The 17,048-nt window shown below is 45.1% G+C and overlaps 3 protein-coding genes across 5 annotated transcripts in view; 2 read left to right on the forward strand and 1 right to left on the reverse strand.

The window, feature by feature from the left end:
• Positions 1-3,854, forward strand: part of STKLD1 (serine/threonine kinase like domain containing 1) — a 19,554-nt gene extending 15,700 nt beyond the window's left edge. The window contains exons 17-19 of the mRNA XM_069942764.1: positions 274-414; positions 1,769-1,848; positions 3,147-3,854. Coding sequence (XP_069798865.1) covers positions 274-414; positions 1,769-1,848; positions 3,147-3,194 — 269 coding nt within the window. The 3' untranslated portion in view covers positions 3,195-3,854. The remainder of the gene's footprint in view (positions 1-273; positions 415-1,768; positions 1,849-3,146) is intronic.
• Positions 3,591-14,657, reverse strand: REXO4 (REX4 homolog, 3'-5' exonuclease). 3 transcript variants are annotated; one of them, XM_069942767.1, is made up of 9 exons: positions 14,557-14,657; positions 10,849-11,058; positions 9,360-9,670; positions 7,711-7,863; positions 6,908-7,101; positions 6,725-6,813; positions 6,191-6,265; positions 6,020-6,094; positions 3,591-4,911 (listed from the first exon to the last, which is right to left on the reverse strand). In XM_069942767.1, the coding sequence occupies exons 2-9, from the start codon at positions 11,038-11,040 to the stop codon at positions 4,771-4,773; spliced, it is 1,230 nt and encodes a 409-aa protein (XP_069798868.1). In that variant the 5' UTR covers positions 11,041-11,058; positions 14,557-14,657; the 3' UTR covers positions 3,591-4,770. The 3 variants fall into 3 exon arrangements, with proteins under 3 accessions (XP_069798868.1, XP_069798867.1, XP_069798866.1); XM_069942766.1 differs by lacking the exon at positions 14,557-14,657 and adding an exon at positions 12,491-12,597; XM_069942765.1 differs by lacking the exon at positions 14,557-14,657 and adding an exon at positions 12,480-12,595.
• SARDH (sarcosine dehydrogenase) overlaps positions 12,776-17,048 on the forward strand; it is a 60,915-nt gene continuing 56,642 nt past the window's right edge. Inside the window, exon 1 of the mRNA XM_069942761.1 lies at positions 12,776-12,797. The gene's annotated coding sequence lies outside the window, so the exon portion shown is untranslated. The remainder of the gene's footprint in view (positions 12,798-17,048) is intronic.

Consider the following 17,048-nt stretch of genomic DNA (forward strand, 5'->3'; position numbering starts at 1 on the left):
TTCGCTATTGCGTTCGTATGTATTGCGAACGACCGAACGATGTCTTATTCAATGCGAACGATTTGCGAACGAGCAACGATAAAAATAGGTCCAGGTCTTATAAAGCGATCAACGATTTCTCGTTCGGTCGTTAATCGTTAACTGCATTTCAACCGAACGATTATCGTTTAGATTCGAACGATTTAACGATAATCTGAACGATAATCGTCCGGTGGAATAGGGCCCTTAGACTCCTGATCCTTTGTCTGATCCAGTGAATGTCTCCTTTTCCAGAGTTGTCCGCCTGTCGTGTGCTGGTGCCTGCGGCCGGGATGAGCGGCCTCTCTATGATTAAAGAGCTTTACCGATTACACGCCGATGACCCCGAGATCATAGAGAACATCTGCCTGCTGTTCAGCGAGATGGCTCATTACGGTGAGGAGGAGCCAGCAGATAAATGTGTAACAGGATTAACAGGTCATCCCATACGGTGCCACCCCTACATTGTCTGCGATTGTACATGTTACTTAACCTTCCCTCATGTTTTTAAGGGCGCAGTAAGTCAGCGCTGTGTAATCTATTGTTCCATGATAAGAATGATAGACCAGAAGAATCTCTGTCTCTGTGATCCCTACTGCATGTCATATATCTCAAGCAATAAGAACACATTTACATACATACACATCCACCAGAACCATGTCAGGCCCCATAGTTTCCAGCAGAACATTGCCCATCACACGCCATCTTGTCTTCTTCCCATAGTGCATCCCGGTGCCATCTCTTCCCCAGTGACGCACACCCACCCAGCTGTCCACATGATGTAACTAGATCCATCAGACCAGACGCCTCTTTCCATTGCTCCATGCTCCAGTACTGATGTGCATTGTAGACACTTGATGGTGGACAGAGGTCACATGGTCTCTTACTGATCTGCAGGCTCCCATACACAGCGTGCTGCCAGATCCTGTGTGCTCTTCTCCTTTTTATCACAGACAAGATATTTTTCAGCAGTTTGCTCTACAGCAGCTCTCCTGTGGGATTGGACCATACGGGCTAGCCTTCACCCCCATCAATGAGTCTTGCCCCCCACCATGACCCTGTCCCTGGTTGTCCTTCCTTGGATCACTTTTAACCACTATATACCGGGGACCCCACAGGACAGACCACTCTGGAGATGCTTTGACCCAGACGTCTACACATCACTATTCATCCCTGGTCACTGTACCTCAGATCCTTACATTCATAAACATCAGCCTAAATAACCTAACAGATATTGGTAGCGGGTCCTTTAAGACGCTGCCTTCAGGTTTGATGCTTCTTTAAGACTCGGGATATGACAGCACAGGATTGTCTCTATCTTTCCTTGCTAGATCAATGAGTAAATCACACTACGATGGCTAGAAGCTTCATTCATGTAACATGGGGTATGTCAGGCCTATTACATGGCTGGATTATCCCCTTGATGTTCATTGTACGGGGAGCTGCAGATTACACACTTGCTATTCTTGTCACATTAAACTGGACACAGTGTACAGAAGCTGCACCCAGCTCACAAGCAGCGTCTGACCTAAGGGGACTGTGGTAAGGGACACGTGTAAGTCCCTGGATCACACAGCTGGATGTATAGAAGCGTGCAATAGGCAATCCTCTACTTTAGAAACCATATAGCAGAATTAGGCCACGCACAGTGATCAGGGGGAGACCTTTAGGGCCTACCCAGGGAATACATAAGGCTCAGTGTATATCATCAGGGATGTTATAGTATCATCTGGTCCTGTTTGTTTTGCAGGTAGCACACATTCTGAACTGCTATTACATCACGTGGACCAGCTGATGGGTGAAATCAAAGAGCGATATGACTCCCTGGAGGTACGACCAGGCCCATGTGTTTTCTCTGATCTAGATATGGTTATCACTTACTGCTGGATAAGTGATTTAAAGGGTCCATTCTTACCTACAGTGTTTTCAGACTCATAACATGCAGCTGAAAACACTGAATGTGGCCTAAATGTGTTATCCATTATCTACTGGTGTGGGGAGGGGTCTGACTGCTGGGACTCCCACAGATCATAACAACTGATGTCATTGGCCCCTGAGTGAATGGAAAGGGTGGTGGATAAACTGGAGCACTGCTCTGATCGTCCTCTATGAAACTTCTGAACATTGCAGAGCACAGACCTCTGCTGTATAGAATACCCATAGAGAGTGATGGAGCAGCTGCTGAGAATGCACACGGAGCGCTCCTATTGCGCTCTGTGCTCATGATCATGGGGTCCCAGCAGTTGCACCCCCACCAATCATCTAGTTTTTCTTTCGAAATTCTTTAGAAAGGGCAGAGAAGGGAAAACTTTATCCCTCCAGTTCAGTTGTTGCAAAACTACAACTCCCATTATGTGTGGACAAGCAAATCTTTGCTTTGGCTGACCAAGCATGATGAGAATTGTAGTTTTGCAACAGCTGAAGGAACAAAGAACAGGGAATTAACATTAAAGGAGAACTCTGCCAAAATTCTAATTTTCCAGGAGGCCGGGGGAAGATAATAAACAAGCGCTACTTACCTCTCCCTGTGCCTCTGTAGCGCCACGTACCTGACCCAGCTGGTGGATTTCCCCATGGGTGTCCCACCCCAGTCAGTGACCAGTCACTAGCTGGCTGGGCAGCCGAGCTGTAACGTCCCTTCAGAAGCAGATCTGGGAGTCCTGGCGCAGTAAGCCAGCGCTGCGGAGGCACAGGGAGAGGTAAGTAGTGCTGGTTTATTATGTTCCTCGCTGCTCTTGCATCCTGGAAAATAAGGATTTTCTCCGGACTTCTCCATTAATCTTTGAATAACTCTTTTAAGCTACTTTTGAGTGGAGAAATTCTTAAAAAGCCTATTTCCACCCTCGCCACCTACTTGCCTGGCTTTACCCTATATTGTTTTCTTCATTCACATCCCAATTCACTTTTAACAAATTGAGGGGTTGCCAACAATTGTAACGTGTCAGCTTAGTGCTACTGTGATCTCAAATCCCACAATGCAATTCTGAATATACCTTTGGATGTTACTGGAGAAAAAGAGACTGTGGGACCCAAACTCAGTACAAGTAAAGGAATAGGAAGACCAGTGTCAGATGACCGTATGGCGGCCTATACATCCTGCACATTCACCAATCTGCTTCTTTCCTTAGGAGATCACCACACTGGCAGACACCACACTTTCCAGACTGAAGACTTAATGGAGGAAGATGGTGACCTCCATAAGTAGAGTTTTTTTTTTATGTAAACTAATTTCTTTCTTTATAATGAATCAGGGGTCCCACAGAAAAAAGGGGCCATTAGGTCAGGGGTCCCACCGAAAAAGAGGTAGGACCACCACTCTACAGCAAATCCTATGGAGATATGGAATAGAACACCCCCTAATATAAATAATACATTGCAGAATTATATAAATCACATGACCAGTTCAGCTGTGCACCCATAGACCTGTACTGAAAACCTGAACAGTGTTTTCACAGCAGTCATGTGAATATATCACGTCACACAGTAAAGGGGGATGCACTTAGTTGTGATACTGAAAAGCCCATCTATGACCAACTAGTGTGAGCAGGCCCCTTAAAGGAACAGACCATTCATTATACATTGTCTGAAGTCGGCTTTATTTTTTGTAAGATCAGGAACTGCACTGAAGAAAAGGGTCTGAGAGCAACATATGGAAGTCATGGATCTGTCCTTTACAGAGAGTACAGGCCAGGTGACTGAGGCCTCAATCTATAGGCACCGCAGATGCAACACAAGCTGGATGTGGAATGACACAAATGTTCCCATAATGGCGGCTTACATCATATGTTCCTCTCAGAAACTTTTCACTTACATATAAATATTCTAATATACTCTCTTCCAATAAAAATAACATTTTAGTAACTTAAAAAAAGGGAAATGACTTTTTTTTAAGTCCTCAGAAGCAGCCATGTGGTTTCTCAATGTAAAGTAACATAGGAAACAGTACAAGTTACTATTACAAAATATATTGGGGCAAACTTAAAGGGGATTAGAAAAAAAGCACAGCCACTTGTAAAAACATCACCAGTCCTGTTGTGTGCAGTATTACAGTTCAGCTCCATTCACTTCAATGGAACCAAGCTGCACAACACCCACACCTAAACTGAGGACAAGAGTGGCGCTGTTTGTGGTAGAAAGCGGACATGTTTTTCTAAATCTGGATAACCCCTTTAATATTGCAAATGCATCAGAATTATTATATAATTTCTGCCAGAAAGACTAGCTTGCATGACCTGTGCCCAAGGAGGGGTGTGGTTTATCTGGAATGGGTGTGGCCTAAATGTACAAAAAGTTGAGGAAAATAAGCCCACGATTCTGGTGTATTGTCAGCCAACTTATAGTCGGTGTGACCATAGATTATACGGATTTTGGATGGACCACACACATCAATGCTAAACACTTTGATAAATCTGGCACATCTATGGGCTGTACATCAAGTGTGGGCTATGATCCAGGCATTTTGGGAAATGTTTCTCATTGTCTTCACAGCAGCTGACATGAAAATATCCATATAGAGGGCACACAGACAGCAGTCACATACGTATAAAACATAGGTCAGGCTTCGGATGGTACAGGTATGAGAAGTACCATGATGCAGTAGGACGCCCCAGGCTGCCCAGACTGCTTGCTGCTCCTTTCTCTCTACCGAGGAGACGTTATGGTAATCAGACGTGACAAAGATTCAGCGTCAAGATGAGTAAGGCACAGAGCGCTGTCTCTCAGTCACCAGAAGAATAAACCGTCCAACACACATTACGATGATGATGAGGAGGATGATGCTGTCTGCTTGTTTGGAGTTTCCTTTTTAGTCTGTTTGTATTTTGCTTTAAGGGCAGATTCCCAGTTCTTCTTCTCCATGGTGTATAACCTCATGGCAGCCTGTGCATCCTGGATCTAAGACGGCAAAGAGCAGTAACGTCAGCACGAAGGTCAAGAAGAGGTTAAGAAAACAACTAACTCAGACCGTAACTATGATCAACTACGATACTGGTGGTGCTCGTATCTTGGGTCAATGGACCCATGGTCACACCAGGACTTTCAGATGTAATACAAATGCCGCCACATTACATTCATCTGAATTAGCAGTAAAAGCCTGACAGATCTACTCTGCTAGCCATAACCCCTCCACGAATGGGGTGAAACATCTAAGGAAAACAAGAATCCAAGTCTAGATCAATGCATAAGGGTCATAGTCCATGTTATCCCATGAGGCTGCTGATCAAGGAATCTCTCTGGGTCCCAGTAGTTCACCCCCCCCTGGCTAAACAACTGATAACTGGGAGAAGGTGAGGGCGGCCACTGCAGGGGAAATGTGGTATTATATGTTATCTATTTAAAATGTAATATATGGTCACACTGGGGGAGATTTATCAAAGGGTGTAAAATTTAGACTGGTGCAAACTGCCCACACCAACCAATCACAGCTCAGCTTTCCTTTCAGCACTGCCTAAAGCTGAGCTGTGATTGGTTGCTGTGGGTAGTTTGCACCAGTCTAAATTTTACACCCTTTGATAAATCTCCCCCACTATGTTCAGAGGAAGATCTGCCTGCATAGACATCCCCTTTTAGCACAGGCGGCAGATGATTATATAGAACGTCTGAGGTCTAACGCAATCATTCTGTCACTCACATGTCTGCAAAAAAAAAGGGTCCATGCATGGACCGTATTCTGTGGACTGGACCTCTGAGATCCCAGCATCATGATGGTTTCAAAGTTCACACTACTGTACTGACACAGCTGTGCGTTTCGTAGCCTTTACCATTATAATGAATAGTGATGCCATGAGCTCTGAGCTCCAGTCCAGAAAACTGTCTGTGCACGGGCAGATTTTTGCAGACATGTGAACGTCCCCTACAACAGCTAACGTCTACTAGAACGATACAGATTATTTTTTGATCTGTCCATAAGGGGGGGGTCATGAGCAAGGTGTCCATATGTCATAAAATCACACATGGACAGATGTTGTTTTCATGAGAGGACCCCTCTGTCATGGGGACTTACCGAGCAATGTTCTCCTGTCTGTACTTTCACACTTAGGATTTTCTCACAGAGCAGCTTCAGGGACGGGCGTCCACACTATGAGGAACCAGTACATTATAATCAGAAATGATATATGTGTTACAATTATTTATGTGCAGCTCAGTGGAGACTCCAGTCCCTATGTGAACTTACCTTCACCCTTTGTTTAAATGGTTTGTACTTCTGAGTGTCCCTAATGGATTTCTTAGGATGATCCAGAAAGAAAATCTAAGAGAAAGAAGTGTTGATACAAAACTGTGAGTCACAAACACATAAAACATGATGACTGTTACCACAATAAGTTATATGCAGCGCCATCACAGGGGACACAAGGCATTACACTGTGTCCACACATCATCCGGTTATCTGTGCCAGACTCTGACGTTAAATTGTCCAATTACAAACACTTTATTGTACTTGTATGTACACTCTTATTCATAAAACAGAGCTGAAATATTATATTACATCTATTGCCATTTTAAATCCAAGAAACCCTTTGTGATCAGGTGTTTCCATCATGTTTGGGCACCTACCCCGCTGCAGAGATCTCTATGGGATTACCTAGCAGACATTCAAATAACAAATGGGGAACCATGTAAAGTGGACTATGACATCTATATACCCTAGCGGAACGTGGATAGGGGCTGTCTTCTGTCTCTGGACGTACATGCGGCCATCTTTACCTACCTTTAGATCATTATGTATAGCATGGCCGACCAAGATACGTCCTTTAAGGATCTCAGATACTTCTTTCTGCACAACCTTGAAGTCTTCCCCTGAAATGACATGTAATATAAGTATAAGAAGATGTGTCCACCCCCTCAATATGCAGAACAATAACATATATACAAGACTGTGCCGAGTCCTCACCATTCTTAATATCCTCAGGCCTGATCCCGCTCACCGCCGTTCTGTAGTCGGTAACTCGTTCTGTGGGTTTAACAAACTTATCGTACACACACTTCCCAAACTGATTCACAATGGATACCCGGGCCAAGATGCTTTCTTCTCCGTCAGTGCCAACCCCGACCATCTCACAGTCCATCGCAACCGTCCTTGTGAGCCTGGAACATAAAGGTGTGAATCATCTTGTAGTGTCCGCTGTCTGTATAGACTGCTCTGTTAAAACAGATGAATGTAACTACCATGCATAGTAAAATCTAGTCATGTTACGTAGAGGCAATAGAAAACTACTATGTGCAAGGCTTACTCCAAGTTTACTTGAAAATGTCACTTTTGTCCAAATTCAGAGGTCTTCATCTCTCCCATTAGAGGATTACTACATTTATGGCAAATCCATAGGATAAGCCAGTAGGTGGTGGGGGAGGGGGTCTGATGACCACCACCGATTGGTAGAACATGGATCCCCTGATCCCTACGACTCTGTAGTCCATGGAAATCACAGAAAGCCAAGTGCTCTGCTTCAGTCAGCAATCCCTGCATTACAGGTACATGGGGTGAAGGATACCCATGTCTCTAAACAGGTAGAGGTTGCAGAAGGCTACCACCTATCGACATTCATTGCATATCTATATAATCAGGATACCCAATAATTTACTGCCCCATACATGTGTTTGACATGACGCAATTCTGCCTGGCATCTCTCTCTGGTACCTGGACAGACCATAACCCTCATGTGTATGTGTCATACTGCATTCATTGCTATCTCTTACCCCTCAAACGCCCTGTCCTTCACTAGAACCTTGTCCACCGCATTCCCTTTGTTCTCTGGCAATCCCTTCATCTGTCGGGCGATTTGACCGGCTTCTGGGCCCAGCGCAGCCTCTATGTCATCCGGATCCACGCCATCAAACCAGAGGTCTATCCTGGAATATAACCATTCATTAACAACCTATAAATGCATTGCTTTGTCTTCTGGTTGTTGATATGGCTATTCAGTTAAATGTGTATGTGGGAAAGCGAAGTGACTGATATGACGTCCTGCAGGTGTTCTTATTATCTACAAGCTCCAGAAAGACAAAGTGGGATGCAAAAATACATAATACGTTATAAAATGCTATTCAGACTGCTGGTGGCCAAATTGGTTAATGTGGATGACTATAAGGCTACAATTACACATTCATTCACGTAATTACAGCACGGCGCCTATCTGTACAGTTGCCCCGCTCCCAGCATCTAATTGCAGATGCTGCCCGGGCGGGGGAGAGTCCGTTACAGGCATTCCACGTCCGTGCAGAACACGGAACGTGTGAATGTAGCCTAAGACTTTCCAGTAAGCGGAGAGGAAGATGGGCAATCATAACCTTAGTACATAGACATGTATATACTCCGTATAACACACACAGAGCTTATACACATGTATATACCCCGTATAACATACACAGAGCTTATACACATGTATATACACATATCCCATATAACATACACAGAGCTTATACACATGTATATACCCCATATAACATACACAGAGCTTATACACATGTATATACCCCATATAACATACACAGAGCTTATACACATGTATATACACATATCCCATATAATATACACAGAGCTTATACACATGTATATACCCCGTATAACATACACAGAGCATATACACATGTATATACCCCGTATAACATACACAGAGCTTATACACATGTATATACCCCATATAACATACACAGAGCTTATACACATGTATATACCCCATATAACATACACAGAGCTTATACACATGTATATACACATATCCCATATAATATACACAGAGCTTATACACATGTATATACCCCGTATAACATACACAGAGCTTATACACATGTATATACCCCGTATAACATACACAGAGCTTATACACATGTATATACCCCGTATAACATACAGAGCTTATACACATGTATATACCCCGTATAACATACACAGAGCTTATACACATGTATATACCCCGTATAACATACACAGAGCTTATACACATGTATATACCCCATATAACATACACAGAGCTTATACACATGTATATACCCCATATAACATACACAGAGCTTATACACATGTATATACCCCATATAACATACACAGAGCTTATACACATGTATATACCCCATATAATATACACAGAGCTTATACACATGTATATACACATATCCCATATAATATACACAGAGCTTATACACATGTATATACACATATCCCGTATAACATACACAGAGCTTATACACATGTATATACACATATCCCGTATAACATACACAGAGCACATACACACGTATGTACCCTGTATAACATACACAGAGCTTATACACATGTACAGTATGTACCCTGTATAACATACACAGAGCTTATACACATGTATGTAGCCCATATAACATACACTTACTTTGGGGGCTCTGCTGTCTTTTCCTCATTAGGTTTCTTTTTAGAGTCCATGATGGGTTTGTTGCTCTCTTTAGGTAATTTTCTCTTCTTATTCTCTTTCCTCTTGTCTGTGGTTTCTGCCTTTTTAGCTGCTTTATCATCAGCCGTCGGGGTCTCTTTCACACAACCATTGATCTTGGGGGCTGCAGTATTAGGCTTGGGCTCAGGTTTTTCCTTCCCGTTTACTTTTTCCTCCTTTTTTGTGCCCTTGTCCTGTGTTTTTGTGGGTTTGGTCGCTGTGGGGACAGGACTGCTGCTCTCTGGTTTCAGCAGCTGAAAGTGTAACACACAACAGGTACAGGATTACAATAATACAAGGAGGCGAGTGATGGCTTCTCTGACTATTTGAGAACTTGTGAAGTCCCTGAAGCCTCACACCAGCGCCAGGACCTGACAGCAGTGATGAGCAAACATCGGAAAAATGTCTGTGTTTGGCTGCGTTCCTGAACACAGTCACTACCTGACAGGTCTGACATTCTCCTATGTCAAGGATAGGGAACCTAGGCTTTCCAGCTGTTGCAAAACTACAACTGATGAACTGATCTCCCTGAGCTCAGTGATTGTCGTGTTTTGTTGGTTTATTTTTCAATGCCCCTGCTAGCCAGAATCCTGCTTCACACTGACGATGGGCAAATACCCCAAAACAGCTGTCTGTGGATGGATGCCTAGCCTTGGTAAACCCTTGTCATGTCGCAATACTCGACACAAAGGGCCACCCTGCTGTTTCCCTATTTATGTTCCAAAACTCACAACCGAGTGGGACTTAAGGGGCTAAGTATGAGGGTGGTTGGTGATCTCCCCACTTGGAGGCACCCTTTGGCAACAGGCTAGGCATATCTGGTTATTCCGGTGTTTTGAGACTCGCAACCGAGGCTCCACGGACCCTTTTTTGCCTATGCAAATTTATAGGGGGCAATGTGTCAGTGGAGACTCTTGAGTGAGCACGTCATTGAATTTTTTTCACTGATCTCCCTGAGCTCAGTAATTGCTGTGTTTTGTAAAACTACAACTCCCATCATGCCTGGACTGGCTGTCCAGGCATGATGGGAGTTGTAGCTTTGCAACAGCTGAAGAGCCAAGGCTCCCTACCCCTGCCCTATGTTGTAGGTGATGCTGTAAAAAGACAAAGGGTACAAACACACACACCATATATGCAGCAGATTATATCTAAATAACTGAACATAGCATCAAATCTGCACCATCAAATCTGCTGCAGATCTGCTGCGTATACGGTGTGTGTGTTTGTACCCAAATAGTAACACGATGTCCAATCCTCGGTACCGCTGTCACCTGTATATGGCGCACATGCCATTCAAAGTTATTCCTTGCAGCATTGCCTACAAGATAAGAGAACGGTCTGAATGTTGTTCCCCTCACCTGTCAGCTACTGAGGTCAGTGTGAGGCACCAGGGACCTGACAGCTTCTTTATCATCCTCATACACACACTTACTGCCTGTAAAGCTTTCCAATTGGATGAAAACTCCTCGGGGGCCTTGGGAGGCAGCACTGGGGTTTCCTTCTTAATCTTCCCTTCCTGTGCAGCAATCTTGGGATGCTTCTTCCAGAATTCCTTTTTCTTCTTGGTCTGATGAGTTTTCACGGCTGGAGACGCTTTTTCCTTCACCACTATGGCCTTACCCATCTCTGCTCCGTCATCAGTCTGGAAAGACAAGCAGAAAACTTTATTAACAGAAATGTTTTTTGGAATAGCCCATTCTGGATTAACCCTTAAAAACAGACCTTCACTGATAACACATTTGTTGTATATTCTATAGCATCAAACGCTTTCCTCACATCAGGATTGGAAATAATACAAATCACAACTACTTAACCCCCTAGATGCAGCAGTCACGAGCGACAACAGCATATAGGCTAATGCAATTTACTAGCAGTACAGTGTAGTGTACAGTAATAGGGATCCTTAGGGAATCGGTCAGTAGGTTTATGCTGCTGTTTCTGAGCATAATCTAGCGGCAGAGACTACTGAGCGCGCACACACAATGGAGAGGAACAGTGCACGGCGCTTGGTGTCCTTATCACTGAGGATATTACAGATGCACAGAACAATGTAAGTAATACACTGCTCTGATCACCAGGATATGCTGCCCTCAGTGTAAACCTAGTAACATAGCCTCTTAAAGTGACCGTACCACCAGGCCCAGGCTGAAGCACTGGAGGCGGCCGACCCACCCTTAGTGGAAAGAAACTCCAGCCCCTCCATGACGCGACTCCATTAGAATCAATGGAACCCTATCATAGAGGGGCGGGGGTTTCCTCCCACTAAGGATGGGTGGGCCGCCTCCAGTGCTTCAGCCTGGGCCTGGTGATACGGTCACTTTAAGACCCTCATACACATTAGACCTGCCAGCCATCTATGCAGCGCACTCTAAGTAGAACAGTGCTGTGTCTGGAAGAAAGTGGCTGTGTTTTGATGGCGTTGGATAACCCCTTTAAAAGTCTTGCTTACAGAGAAGTCAGAAGATAGTGACAGCAAGCTGTTTTTATTTATTTATTTTAGATTTTTTTGTGATCTCGCTGTCATCGCTCTGACCTGCAGAATAAGGCTGACGTGTCCTTTATACCAGAGTGAATGGCGGAAAAACACAATCTACAATAAAGGTCGGATTTGGGCTGTATTTTGTTATCACACACACCGTTTCATATACTCTGTGTGTGTGTGTGTATGTATATATATATATATATATATATATATATATATATATGTACACATATATACACACACACACAGCCGATATCCTATATTGCAAATTAAAGGAGACCGGAAAAAAATACCATAATAGAAAAGACAAAAATACCCGGGAAGGGTTAACGCTACGAGAACACAAGCGGTGGGGACCAGGGGGCAAGAAGACCACCATATCAGGGGTGAGTAGAAGGGTCTGTAACCATAGTAACCAGGATTAGTGGGGGGGGTCTCCTGACAATAACATGTGCCCCCATCACACCTCCATATACCATACATACCCCCACACCTGAAGAGACTAGGGGAGGGGTGAGGAGAGCACACGCCTCTATGTACAGCACCGGTCCTATAGCACATTACATGCAGCAGCTACTTACATGTCACATACCACAGCTCATGTACTGTCTACGGCTTCACGTCTCCCAAGCAAACACGAAGCATGGTTACACCGGAAGCCGCCGCACAATCCGCTCCGGCCCGAAACAGCGCCCTGCTGTTTGGTTCCGGCTGTAAAGCGTGCACGCATGCGCAGTAGCTAGTTTATTCCTCCAGCCTTGAACTGCTCAGTTGACTTGCGCTATTGCTTGCTGGCTTGCGTGCGCCCGCCCCCTGCCGGCCACGGTGAAGATGACAGGGCTGTGCAGAAGAAAACAGAAGAGCAGGCATGCGGTACAGCTCCATATACTGGGGCACAGGTGGGGGTGAGATATATATGAGCTGTATATCATTGATCCTGTCCTGTGTATCTGGGACAGTGCCTGACTATACACTTTTTATTGTCCTGTAGATGGGGACGGGGCTTATACAAACTCAGCACTGAAGTGTTCTTTGTGGGCGTTCCCAGGCTATTCAGGGGCGTTCCCAGACTATTCAGGGGCGTTCCCAGACTATTCAGGGGCGTTCCCAGACTATTCAGGGGCGTTCCCAGACTATTCAGGGGCGTTCCCAGACTATTCAGGGGTGGGACTTGACCTGACCAGCTTTGACCAAGTTTTAAGTGTTGTCAAGTTTGTTGCAAGACTACAACTCCCATTGTGCCCTGTTAGCCTATGTGTGTGGGCCGTAGCCATCCAGACAGTAATAACTTGTGCTTGTGTCTGGCGGGATATGAGGTCTGGCGGGATGTGAGGTCTGGCGGAATGTGATATCTGCCAGACCTCACATCCCGCCAGACCTCACATCCCGCCAGACCTCACATCCCGACAGACCTCACATCCCGCCAGACCTCACATCCCGCCAGACCTCACATCCCGCCACACCTCACATCCCGCCACACCTCACATCCCGACAGACCTCACATCCCGACAGACCTCACATCCCGACAGACCTCACATCCCGCCAGACCTCACATCCCGCCAGACCTCACATCCCGCCACACCTCACATCTTGCCAGACCTCACATCCCGCCAGACCTCACATCTCGCCAGACCTCACATCCCGCCAGACACAAGCTGGAAGGTGTCTCAGCAGTTATTACTGTCTGGATGGCTGCGGCCCAGTCCTCTGAGCCGTTTACCTGGAGAAGCCACGGCGAGCGGTCACATCTGCACGAGCCATGAGCTCATCGTCCAGACCCCTCACACCTGCAGGACCTCGCCGCCAAATATTCCAAATATGAGAGGTTTTATAGACTCCCGGGGTGGGAGGACTTAGGGAGTATTTGGCCGATGTATTCTAGCTGTAGCGGACCACCAGAGAGGAACATGGCTGACGACCGCGCCAGGTATCCCCCCCCCCATAGAAGCAGGAAAAAGAAATACTAATATAAAAGTAATAATCATTTAAAACCAAGCCATAAAGATGGACTCTCTCCTCTGCAGCTGCTATTGGTTGTCATGGTCATGTGATCTGTTCTTACCATGGACAACATGTCCGCACACATGGAGGGACACAGGGAGCGGCAGGGGACGTAGGATGAAAAAATTACATTTTGTACAGTGATGGAGAGTTTTTGTTTTCTATTTTAGTCCCAAAGTAGAATTTCTTAATTTTTTTTTTGTTATCCCTTAAAGGGGAACCTACCACATTGCACACGCAGTCCTATATGTGGGCATCATGTTATTGAGCTGAGCAGATTGATAGATAGGTCTGTGGGAAAATATAAAATAAAATTTTTATTTTAGTCGTTCAACATCTCTGCACTGTGCTTAAGAGTCCAGGGGGTGGTCCTAGTGATGATTGACAGAATTATCTATATGATTTCCTGTACAAATGTCAGTCACCACCACTAAGACCACATAAGCATAAGAAGGAGTCAAATAGGTGGTCTTACCAGTGTGAAAGCTATGTGTTTATTCAGTCCTATATTAAAGACTGTCAATAACTAGGACCGCCCACTTGACTCCTAAGCATAGAAATAAGAAGAAACAAGTTATACAAGTGTTTCCCCACAAACCTATATATTAATCTGTTCAGCTCGTCCCGCTGTATAACATGAGGGAGAAGATCAGCCACCTTGTTCAACCTGGCAGAATCCCTTTAATACATTAGATATGTTGGATTTTCAGTGGTGGAGGTGTCTTGTCTCTCCAGCTTTTCCTGTGTATTAGGGTGCTGAGAGTCATTGGGGGAGATTTATCAAACATGGTGTAAAGTGAGACTGGCTCAGTCGCCCCTAGCAACCAATCAGATTCCACCTTTCATTCCTCACAGACTCTTTGGAAAATGAAAGGTGGAATCTGATTGGTTGCTAGGGGCAACTGGGCCAGTTTCACTTTACACCATAAAGTCAGCTGCACCTGCGACAAGCAATTCCTCTTTCTGCCCCCCTTATCACCACCATGCACCTGGCATCCCAGCCGCTGCCTGACATATACTGGGCAGAATACCAACTATAGTCATTTCACACTTACAGGAAGATAATGAAGTGTCAGGTACAAGGCTACGGCTTTGTATCTATGAGATCCGCTGCCGCTGCGCATTAAAGGGATTGTTCACGAAAAAAATTTCTTTCAGATCAACCGATGCCAGAAAGTGCCAGAGATTTGTAATTTACTTCTATTAAAAAAGCTCAAGTCTTCCAGTACTTATCAGCTGCTGTACATCCTTCAGGAAGTGGTGTATTCTTTTCAGTCTGAGGGTGGGTTCACACTACGGAATTCTCGCAGATAAACTCCGCGGAATTACGTCGACTGTCCGCGCGTCGGCGCGTCGGCAGGCTCCATCGACACCATTCTATGGGCCGGCGTATTCCGCTATCCGCGAAAGAAGTGACATGTCACTTCTTTCGGCGGATAGCGGAATACGCCGGCCCATAGAATGGTGTCTCTGGAGCCAGCGGAAAGGCACGTAGCCGTGCGCGCGGACAGCTGACGGAATTCCGCGGATATTATCCGCGAGAATTCCTCAGTATGAACCCACCCTTACACAGTGCTCTCTGCTGCCACTTCTGTCCAGAGCAGGGGAGGTTTTCTTATGGGGATTTGCTGCTGCTCTGTACAGTTCCTGACATAGACAGAGGTGGCAGCAGAGAGCACTGTGTCAGACTGGAAAGAATACACCCCTTCCTTTAGGACATGCAGCAGCTGATAAGTACTGGAAGACTGTAGATTTTTTAATAGAAGTTAATTACAAACTCTGGCACAAATCAGTTGATTTGAAAGAAAAATTTGGGGGGTTAACTACCCCTTTAATACGCCCCAGCTATCTACTATCATATAGCTGTTCAGGACTCTCAGAAAGCTGAATGATTGCTGGTCAGAGCCAGACTAAGGGCCCTATTCCACCGGACGATTATCATTCGCATAATCGTTAACGATAAACGATTTTAAACGACCGATATTGCGAACGGCCTGAAATCGTTCACCCATTTACATGGAACGATAATCGTTACTTATGATCGTTCTTGTGGTCGTATTGCGTTTGTTGCTACTGCGAACGACCAAATCACGTCTTATTCAATGCGAACGATTTGCAAGCGAGCAACGATAAAAATAGGTCCAGGTCTTATTAAACGATCAACGATTTCTCATTCGTCGTTTAATCGCTAACCGCTATTCAACCGAACGATTATCGTTTAGATCTGAACGATGTAACGATAATTCGAACGATAATCGTCCCGTGGAATAGGGCCCTAAGAAACCCTAAAAGAAGCACAGTTACTTTCTTGCAAAAACAGCGCCGCCCCCTGTCCTCTGGTCGTGTTTGGTATTACAGTTCTGTACCATTCATTTCAATGGAACTAAGCTGCAATACCACATCGTAACTGAGGACAGGCGCTGTTTCTGGAAGAAAGCGTCCATGTTTTTGAAAGCTTTTGATAACCCTTAAATGAGTAGAATTTAGATTTATATAGATTTGTATTTAATTAAAAATATCAAGTCTTTCAGTACTTATCAGCTGCTGTATGTCCTGCAGGAAGTGGTGTATTCTTTCCAGTCTGACACAGCGCTCTCTGCCGCCACCTCTGTCCATGTCAGGAACTGTCCAGAGCAGCAGCAAATCCCCATAGAGAATCTCTCCTGCTCTGGACAGTTCCTGACATGGACAGAGGTGGCAGCAGAGAGCGCTGTGTCAGACTGGAGAGAATACATCACTTCCTGCAGGACATACAACAGCTGATAAGTACTGGAAGACTCAAGATTTTAAAATAGAAGTCAGGCTCTTCGTGTTCAGCTAAACCAGGGATGGGGAACCTTCCGCCCTCCAGCTGTGGCAAAACTACAATTCCCATCATGCCTGGACAGCTGATGGGAATTGTAGTATTTCCACAGCTGGAGGGCGGAAGGTTTCCTATCCCTGGCCTGAACCGTGAGCAGCACCAGTCTCCTGCCTGTCCTGATAGATTGTACCAGGTGAAAAGTATTAGCCCCCAGGGCGGTGGATCTCACAGAGCATTGTCTACACCAGATACATTACTACCACTGACAGCAAGCAGATATCTGGGGAAAGGAAACACCAACAATATAGAAGAACTTTATTATACAGTGATGACAGAAAACTGGACA

This window comes from Dendropsophus ebraccatus, chromosome 10, assembly GCF_027789765.1.
Source record: "Dendropsophus ebraccatus isolate aDenEbr1 chromosome 10, aDenEbr1.pat, whole genome shotgun sequence".
NCBI lineage: Eukaryota > Metazoa > Chordata > Amphibia > Anura > Hylidae > Dendropsophus > Dendropsophus ebraccatus.

Bases quoted from the DNA above. Each gene is read 5' to 3' on its own strand.
- REXO4 (XM_069942767.1), bottom strand. From the start codon at position 11,040: ATGGGTAAGGCCATAGTGGTGAAGGAAAAAGCGTCTCCAGCCGTGAAA. The intron at 7,102-7,710 runs GTAAGAGATAGC...TTTATGTTCCAG, and splicing joins AAGGACAGGGCGTTTGAGGG to GCTCACAAGGACGGTTGCGA. The intron at 4,912-6,019 runs GTAAGTCCCCAT...TTGCCGTCTTAG, and splicing joins AGACAGGAGAACATTGCTCG to ATCCAGGATGCACAGGCTGC.